This window comes from Lynx canadensis, chromosome C1 (genome assembly GCF_007474595.2).
Source record: "Lynx canadensis isolate LIC74 chromosome C1, mLynCan4.pri.v2, whole genome shotgun sequence".
NCBI lineage: Eukaryota > Metazoa > Chordata > Mammalia > Carnivora > Felidae > Lynx > Lynx canadensis.
Genome location: NC_044310.1, coordinates 20085911 through 20095675, shown reverse-complemented (window position 1 = coordinate 20095675; position 9765 = coordinate 20085911). Strand labels below are relative to the sequence as shown.

Sequence of the window (9765 nt, the reverse complement as noted above, 5' to 3'; positions counted from 1 at the left end):
TACTATTTCCACTTTACAGATGAGAAAGCTAGGGAACCGAGAAGTTAAGTAACTTGCTCAAGGTTATATAATAACTAAATACATAAGGTAATAATATATCCTTCACAAGACTGTTAGGAACTCTTCATGAGACTGCAGATGTCATGTGAAAGCATTTTGCAAATGGTAAAGCATTTCACCCCTGTTAGTTAGACTTTCTCTTCAGTCCCTTTTTTGCCATTTCTGACTCTTCCTCTTCTTACGCGTACTTCCTTCCCTTGGCGACAGGGGTCGCTGCGACGAGCGGGCGCTGACAGGTCTCTCTAGCCTGCTGCGCTGGCTGCTCGCTGGTGCCTATAAATCGCAGCCCCGGGCTTAGTGAGGCATCAGTGCACCGCCGCCGGGGCTGGGGCCGGGGCTGGAGCTGTCATTGGAACTGGACGCGGCGGACCTGAAGCTGGGCCGGGGCGGAGCGCCGCGCTGCGCCGGGGCCGCAAGGAGGGGTGTGTTGCTGCCGGCCCACCGCGAGCCGCCCCCAGCCCGCGCCGAGGTGCCCTCCTGCCAGGCCGCCTGCCTCCGCCTTCCGCCTCCCTCCATTTCCCCGGAATTTCAGCCCGGCGCGCCTGCACCCCGGCCCTTCTCTGGGTGGGGAAGCTCCGGGCCGCTTTCCGGCTTCACTCCTTCCTCGCAGGCTGGGCTCCCAGCCCCCTCTCTTCTTTTCCTGGATTGGCTCCCACCCCTTTCGTTCCCCTTCCTTTAGCTCGGGCTCCCTGCCCCTTCCCTTAGCTGAGTCCCAGCTCCTCAGTCACTTTCCTCAGCCAAGGGTCCCAGCCTTCCCTCCTCCTTTTCCTTGCCTGGGGTCCAGCCTATCCTGTCCCTTCCTCTGTCTCTAGGGTGCAGTCTCTTCCCCCACCCCTTTTTCCAGGCCTGGAGTTCCAGACCTTTTAGTCTCTTCCTGTGGTCCTTTCTGGGTCCTTGTCCCCTTTCCCCAGTTTGGAGTTCTCCATTGCAAACCCAGCCTCCCTCCATTCCCAGAGAGCTGCTTCCACACAATTACCTCTCTAAAACATGAACTTTTCCTAGGAACTGCCCCAGACTGTCTCCTGCCTGCTGACCCCTTGCTACCTATGTCCCAGGTCTTACTCTCACTTTGCTGACAGTCAAGGCCTGCTGAGCCAAGGGATCAGCATGATGCCTCTGTGGTCGGGCGTCTGTGGCCGCTCTCCCCCACGAATCTTCCCTTCATTGCTCATGGTGGTAGCCTTGGTGGGGTTGCTACCGGTTCTCAGGAGCCATGGCCTCCAGCCCAGTCCTACTGCCAGCACCATCCGAGGCTCAGAGCCACCACGGGAACGCTCTATTGGGGATGTCACCACCGCCCCACCGGAGATTCCCCCCGAGAGCCGGCCTGTTAATCATTCCGTCACTGAACACAGCATGAAGACTCGAAAGGCCTTTCCAGTCCTGGGCATCGACTACACACATGTGCGCACACCCTTTGAGATCTCGCTCTGGATCCTGCTGGCCTGCCTCATGAAGATAGGTAAGTTCAGTTTGCTCTGACACTTCTGATAACACCAAATTGGTGAGCCTCTTGTCCCATCCTTACCACTTGAGGCTGCCCGGGAATAAGGGTCTGGACCACTCCAGCCATCCAATAAGGGTCTGGACCACTCCAGCCATCTTTGTTCTTCTCAAACTTGAACTCTGTGGTCTGAGCTTTCCCAAGATCGGAGCCAGCTTTGTGCATGGGAGAAAGCAGGATTAGAGCATGGGATGCTTCTGGTACTGGGTACTTTGAGCAAGGGCTCCAGGCCTGCAGGTCTCCTCTGGCTGGGCCAGACCCCGAGGGGAGCCAGGCACCTAGCTGTGTGTGAGCCAGACGAGTGTCTTCCAGCAAGTGGCACAGCCTGCTCTGTCAACAACAACCAGTGCAATTACATGCTTCATGGGAGGGCGTTCCAGGATGGAGTGTATATCTACTTGGCCTGTCTGAGGAGTTCAAGTATAGCAGGGGACCCGTGTGCTGGAGACCTAGAAGTGTGGCGGAACATGAGGGATCCCCATAGTATCACCTTCCCTTTTTCCCAGAATGTTATCTGTCAGCTCTGCCTGCCCAGGCTGGCTGGGAGCCCCTGAGTCAGTTTCCGGCCCAGGAATGCCATCCCTTATACAGTTTATGGGACTGGGGCCCTGGAAATTTCTGAAGTCTGTTTTGGAGGTGGAAGGGGAGTGGAGGAGGTTGAAGCCTGGTCTGGCCCCTGCTCACCTCCAGGTTGGCACCCGGCTGTGTCTCAAGGTGCCGTATGGGCTGGCCAGTCATGCTGGCCACCCACTCAACCAAGTGGGAGAGGGACAAGTGGATTGGCTTGGGATGCTCTGGTCTGAAGAGACTTTGAAATGTTCCTTTTGGGAGAAGGAACTAGAAAAGTTGTTCCCTCCCCTCCCTGGGCTCCCTCCCTCCTAGGCCTGAACACTCTTTTCTGCTGGGTGATTGATGGAATTCACCGGAGCCTGCATAGCTCAGAAGTCCCTGGAAGTGTGTGTCCGGGGGGCTTTGGAAGCTGCCTTTGAGTTTTTAGCCTCAGCTAGCTGTGGAAGGCATGAGGATCTGGGATGCTGCAGATTTGGGTTTGGGGAGTTGGTGACTCTTGGTAGGAAGCCTTGCAGCTTTTCCAAGGGCGTGTAGGAGCTGAGTGGTGATGCCAGGCTTGTGTGAGGCAGGCTCTGGGACGTGCTGCAGGAGGACACTCTGTTTTGACAGATCCGGTTGCTGGCGTGTAGCTTTGGTGCTGTGACGGTAGCAGGGCCTGTATATGGAGCTGGGCCACCAGCACCTATGCCCTGATGGCAGCCAGCTTCCTGGTAAAAGTCAAGGACTGGGCAAGAGGAGCTGTGTGTACTGATTCTGACAACAACATGACCTTGAACAAGCTGGGGCCTTTTTCTGCAGGTCTTGCCCAGCCGTGAAACTGGCAAGAATCTCTAAATGTGACCATATCAATTGAGTCATGAAACCAGTGTCTGCATTTTTTGTAAGAAACCGGTGACCATGATGTGTCATTTGTCTCTGTAAGATCAGGAGGAGACCTGATCACAATCACTGTTTATAAATTGCCCTTCTCTCTCCATCTCCCTCACCTCCCAACGACATCTGGCATTGTGTTAGGGCGCCGGGAGCTGGTACACACACTGCCAGTCTCAGTGCCTTCTATTGGGACGACAGTATGACCACAGAGATCCTACTCAGGGCAGTAAGGAGTTTGTCCCTGCAGGCCTGATATCTGTTTTTAATGGGGTCAGGCTTGGCCTGCTTTGTCCCCACCGGAACCTGTGCCAGGGACCCTGAGCAGCTGGAGAACAGAGATGATGCCATGGCAAGGGCATCAGTCTAGAAAGTTAGGACTTGGCTTCTCATCCCACCTCCCTCTGTGACCTTGGGCCAGTCATGCCTCCCCATCTGTCAGCTGATCTTTGGCCCCTTCCAGGACCGACATTTCTGCCATTCCACTGACTCGGGTAACCCTGGCACGTCATTCCGCCTTGGGCCTCAGTTTTCCCATTGTAAAACGAGGAGGCTGGATATGATCTCCGAGGGCGTTTGCAGTTCCAAAAGTCTGTGTCTCTGGCTTGGAAGGGCGTTCTGAAAACAGAGGGGCCCTAGCACCTGGCCATTCTGGGGAAGAGAGTCGAGAGAATTAATGACCACAGGATCTCAAGGGTCCCTGTTCAGGTGGCAAAAGTGAGCGCCCATTTTTTCCCCTTCCCTTTGCAGGGTAGAGTTCCGGTTAGATAAAGTCTCCACCACTCTGCCACTTAGCCTGTCTGAGCTTCAGTTTCCTCATATATAAAAATGGGGGAAGTAATAGTACCTAGTTATAGTGCTGCTGATGTGACAGTGACATAAATTCATGCATGTACAGTCAACTGGGTACCTACAGGAAGCACTCAGTGAGTGGCAGCTGCCCCTGTTGGTATTTTAACCACCGAAGGCAAGTGCATCCCTACCTCAGCCACCCACGTGCCGTGCCGTCTTCCTGTGAACTTGGAGGATTACAAATCTCTCAACCCTAGGCTGCCACTGGGTGTCCTTCCTTAAGGTTTCAGGGTTTTGGGTGTGTCCTACCCACTGTTCTTCTTTTCACTTCAGCTGCCTCCCGGGCTGGTCCTGGGGGGAGGGGAGATAGCACCTACTGACTTAGGGGACGGGGGTGGGGGCCGAGGCCACACTCCCTCTGCACGCCCAGATCCCCAAGCACCTAGGAGTTCATTCTGGGGTCTTGCCTGTTCCCCCAGCACCGCAGTGTGGGTAGGAGCTGTGTTGGAGCCCTCATTCTGTCATCTCTGGCAGCTGCTTCCCTTGCAAGGTACCCCTCCTTTAAGATTAGAAAGTGCTGTGTGCAGTTCTCCTTCCTGCCCTGATCATTGAGCAGAGCCTCAAGTAGACCCCGTTGGAGATGGTTGTGGGAGGGTGGGATTGGCCAGCGCTGAAGTTCTAGAGTAATGCCTCTGGGTTCTTTTCTAACTGGCTCAGGGGGTGACATCTGGCCCGTCTCTGGGCCTTTTTGCTCCTTCCAACAGTCAGGGATCCTTGACTTTTCCTTGGTAGGGAGGGGCTGGTGGTGTGGCAGGGGGGAGTTTAGACAATTGGAAGTCTTGTGAGAATGACCCCCAAGAAGCCTTAGGCTGTGTCTGCTGCTGGCCCCCTCCCCACCTTGTGATCTGGACCCTGTGTGAATTCCACTTTGTCCCCGGTTCACCGGACTCCCAGTCTAGCCTTTTTCCAAGGGAAAGCCTCACTGTAACACAACTCACCACTGGCACCCCCTGCGTTTGTTTGCCCATATCCCTGACCTGGAACTCCTGGCAGAGGCCCGAGAGCCCATAAGGCAGGTATTCATCTTGTCTCTGGACCAGAAAAAAAAAAAAAAAAAAAAAAAAAAGCCTTCCTTTGTCTCTTCACATGTTATAACATTTTTTTTGGTTTTGGTCTTTGCAAGGTGTATCCTGCCATTTCCTCCTTAAACAAGTTGTGCATAGAGGAGGTAGGGGTCACTATTGCCTACTTCACACACCTGGATATCCTGTAAAAATAAGACGAGAACTCCCCTCTCCCACTTCTCAGGAGAGAGATGCAACTTTAAAGGTCACCTTGAAACTGTCTCAAGAAGCCCAGATGGCACTCTCCAAAAAGAAAGGGGTGATCTTTTTCTCTTTGGGAAAACAGCTGCCTGGCGGCAGGGCAGTGGGAGGGGAGGGCCAGCTGGGGGCTGGGAGGAAGCCTTCAGGTATTGAATATGTGTCTCCAGAAGCATCAGGACACTTGGAGGGCCTCGACTGGTCATGCTGCTGGACTTCGTTCAGCTGAGCTCCCACCCCTGCTCCTGCAGCTCTGGGAAAGCAAAGACAGGGTCAGAAATCCTGGGCCCTGTCCCTGCCCCTTGGTACCAGTGACCTTGGCCAGGTGCCTCATTTCTCTGTACCTGACTTGCCTCACTTGTAAGGCGAAGATACTGTATCTGCCTTCTAAGACGGGTATAGAGGACAAACGTGGGAATGCCCAGCCCAGTGCCCTGCTGATGAGGCAGCTTCTAGGGCCTGTTCAGACTCCACCCCTATGGGCGGTCTTCCCAGCCCACTCCAGTCCACGGCAGCAGCTCTGACTTCTCCCCCTGAACCCGTTTCCCTTATTGTTTATCCACAACTTTGGCATGAGGCCTAGCCTGCCCTGTGACATCTCTTCTGTTGGGTGTGTTTGTATTTTAATCAGAATTACCATTTATTGAGTATCTACAGAGTAGTGTTAGGCACTTTATAAAAGTGGTCTCATTTAATTCCTACTAAAATCATATGAAATAAAGGCTATCTGTTTTACAGATGAGGAAACAGCTCATAGAGGTTATCTTCTGTGATGTTGAATTGCTATTTATTTTCTGTTTGAGACTTGGCATAGCCTCTTAGAGAGGTGCTGTGAAGTTGGAGGATTACAGCAACTCTGTCTCCTGTCCCTCACAGTCACATCCACAGGGGCACACAGGCTTCCACTGAGTAGGGGCCCAGCTTGCTGCGCGGGCACTCAGGAATTTTAGGACTCCCTCTAGGGTTGGGGCAGGCGTCAGTGGTGGGAGCCCTCTCTGCTGTTGGGGTTCTGTGCCTGGCATCAGGCCTATCCCCTGTCCCTCTGAGTTGCACAGATACAACTGAATCCTGCAGTGAGGCTGGGCCTTTCCCTGGTCCTTTGGTAGTGGCCCCACCTGCCATCTCTTTGGTGTTGCCCTCTCCGTGGTCTGACCAGAGCTTACTTCTTCCCTGCTTGGGGAGGGGAGTGCCAGTGGAAAGGGGGTTAGCCAGCAGGGGGAGGCTAACCTTGTGATTGTGATCTTCTGCCCCTGGGCTGCTTTCAGTTACCCTCAGGGTCTGGCAGGATCCCCTGAGAGGCATCCTCTGTATTGGGAGCAGGTGGCACACATTTTTTTTAGCCCTGTAAGGCAGGCAGTATTTGGTAGTAATTATCATCACTGCTGTAACTTGTTTCCAAAGCACTGCATATATAGTGTTTAATTCTGATTGTCACAGTGGGTTAGCAGGTGGTATGGATGTTGCCCATTGAACATCTAAGGACCCTGAGGTCACTTAGCAAGTAAGTGGCAAAGAACACAGTCCCTGGACTTCTAACCCAAGGCCCATCCTCTTTTCTGCCTGGCCAACACACTGGGTCATTATAAAGATCAAGGGAGACCAGAGATCCAAAGGGGTTTCGTAGGCATATCCATATTGGTAATCTGAATGGTTGCCAGGAGAGACACCAGTTCCCTCAGTAGGAGGGAAGAGCTGAAGGAGCAGGGAAGTCTGGGGTAGTCTGGAGCTCAGGCCAGATCAGCTCCAAGTTCTTATGGAGAGTGTAAGAGCTGAACTTGGGACCTGGGACCTGTCATTCTCAGAGCCCTGGTCAGTGGAACAGCAAACCTTTGAAATGGAGGGCTTTTCCTTTTCCTTGAAGTGTTGTAGGCCCTCCTGGAGGAGAAAAGAGAGGCAGGGAAGTGAATTACAACCGAAAACATGCTGAATAAATAGGCAGGGATGAGGCAGTTAAGAAACCTGCGATCTGGTCTTAGCTTTTTGCTGAGCTGTGTGACCTTAGGCAAGACACACCCTCTCTGAGCTCCTGTTAGGAAATACATGTAACAGTTTTGTCAAGTATTTGTTAATTACGTTAGCTGCCACTTATTAAGCTCCTGTTTCAGAAGCTGTGTCAGGTACTTGCACAGCTAGAAAATATTGGGGTTTAAGCCCAGATCTTTCTGACCCTAGAACCCGTGTTCTTCATTATGCCCCGACTCCCTTTCAACTCCGAAGTTTTATTTTTCTCATAATCATTTTGAACAAGGAAGAGTTTAAGTTTTGAGTCTTGGCTGCAATCTGTGGATCATTTCTTGGGTTTAGGGAAAGACTGTGACACCCCTCTCCCCCAAGCCCCACCATGAATTAAATAGCCCTTCTCTGGGGTGTTGGCATTCAGAAACACAGGAGAGGCAGGGAACTGGGGTGGAGAGGCCCCAGGCTCCCTTGGGAATGCCAGCCTGTACTGAGCTGGCTGGCCTGCCTCCTTCCATCATCCCCTCACCTGCCCCCTTTCCTTCTGTGGTGGGGAGAGAAGGCTCACTCAGCAAACCCAGGACCTGGGTTATTCCTGAGTCATCCGTCACCTGTGTGGGCCTCATTTTGCAGAACTCACACCCCCTGCAAACGTCTGAGTCAGACATGTCTCCCCAAGGTTGTCTGCACGCACCGCCCTGGGCCAAACCATCTCTTTAGATGCCGATAAACATCAACTGATACTTTTAGACAGCCCGTGATTATATGTGGGTATTTTTAATCTTATGGGCTAATCTAATTTTAACTGAACTAAGTTTTGGGTTGGGCCTGGATCAGTGGGCTCTCCCCCCTTCCATGCTGACTTCATTTTCTTCCCCCCTAAAGCTCATCTAACGGGCAGGGCCAGTTTGGGGGTCTATTAGGCCAGACCTGACCCCTGAGTTTTGATACTGACTTGCTGAGAATTTGGAGTTCCCCAAATTACCCCCAGCGAGTTCTTTTCTGAAAAGATATGTCCTTAAGCAGCTTGGAGTGAGGTCCAGGATAAGCGGTTCTGTTCCTTCCCAGGCCCCCTTCTCAGTCCCTTGGGGGGGACACTTGCCCCTAAGCCCAGTCTGGCACTTCCAGAGAACTCAGCCTGTTTGAGACCAGGCCACTGAAAGCAGAGCGGTGACCTCACAGCTATGTGTCAGGCAGAGCCCACGAGCTCACCAAAATAATAAATAGCTAACACTTACATAGCACTTGCCGTATGCCAAGCAAAGCTCACAAAGGCTGTGTCTTTGTACTGGTCAGCCAGGACTGAGAGCAGCTAATTAATTTGTCTCTTCAAGCCGGGATGGAAGAAGCAGGTCGGCCAAAATCAGCCACCAGGCGTTTAGCTTGTGGCCCATCAGGGAACCAAGAAGAGTGAAACCCCGGGCCCTGCTCATTAGGGCTTCCAGTGTGCTTAGGAGAGAATGGTCAGTCCGTGCTGAGGGATGGGCAGACTCTGGGCAGGCAGAGTTCAGGGAACAACCAGTCTCTGGGGGCAGGAGTGAGTAGGGGAGGCTTCTCAGGGAAAGTGGAACTTGAGCCAGTCTTGAAGGATGGAGAGGAACGAGATAAAGATGTGGGACCAAGAGAGTTATTCTTAGCATGATCCCCACAAGAATGTAAGCCGCTTGAGGACAGGGCCTTTGTTTGCTTTCTCATCTGTACCTGGCACAGACTAAGGGCTCCTGAATATCTGGAGAACGCAGGAGTGCATGATTGACTTCCATGTAGAGATGGGGTCCATGTGACTGAAGCATGGGACAGACAGGAAACCAGTTTACTCAGAGGGGAAGGAGAGCAAGGGTTGGAGAGGCTAGTTATCAGACCAAATGCCAGGCCAGGAGTTTAACTGAGCTCCGAAAGTGACACTCAGAGTGCTTTTAGGCATCAGCCTGTGTGCGAGTGGTGCTTTCAAGGCCACCTCCCTCCCTCCCTTGTCACCTCCATGGGCTTGGCTCTAATGTAGGGTCTTGCAAGGGCAACCTCTGTGGGCTGGGTGGGGTCTCTCCAGGAGAGTGTGGGTCTGTTCATCTGCCCTTGATTTGTGTAAGTAAAAGCAAGATACCAGAGCTTCCTCAGGGAGTTGTCAAGAGCCCTAATTGAATTAAGCTTTTCCTGGGAAGATTCTTCAAGCCATCAACTGCTCTGTGACTGTGAATGGATGAGACCAGTGGCCATAAACCATGCAAGAAGGCAATCTCATTAATTTATGGTTATGCCTAGACAGCTTGACTTATGGCTTCTCTTTGTTTTATGTGTGTTGGGAGTGGGCTGGGGCCAGAATCTCCTTTCTGTGGCAGATTTATTTTTAAAATATGAATAAATAAAACATGTTTGTGGTCAAAACAAAACAAACAAAAATAAAACAGTACCGAAGGGTACTAAGGTAAAAAGTAAAATTTTCCCTCCTCACTTCTCTGATCACTGGACTGTCCTACTCTCTAGAGTTAACTTTCTTGTGTATCTTTTCATAAATTCTCTATACACATATGAGTGTGGGAGTGTGAGGGCAGATTTAGTTTTCATAAAGCCACGTGTGTAAAAGAAAAGAGTTCTAGGCTGGGACCTGGGTCCTAGATCTAGCTCTGCCTCTTTCATGCATGTTGACCTATGGTAAGTCATTTTGCCTTCCTGGACCTTAGTTTTCCTGTCTGT

General features: G+C 52.1%; 1 protein-coding gene across 1 annotated transcript in view; it reads left to right on the top strand.

Annotated features, from left to right (window-relative positions):
• Nucleotides 1-379: 379 nt before the first annotated feature.
• SLC9A1 (solute carrier family 9 member A1) overlaps nt 380-9765 on the top strand; it is a 47704-nt gene continuing 38318 nt past the window's right edge. Inside the window, exon 1 of the mRNA XM_030324591.1 lies at nt 380-1522. Within this exon, the coding sequence (XP_030180451.1) occupies nt 1168-1522 (355 nt within the window). The 5' untranslated portion in view covers nt 380-1167. The remainder of the gene's footprint in view (nt 1523-9765) is intronic.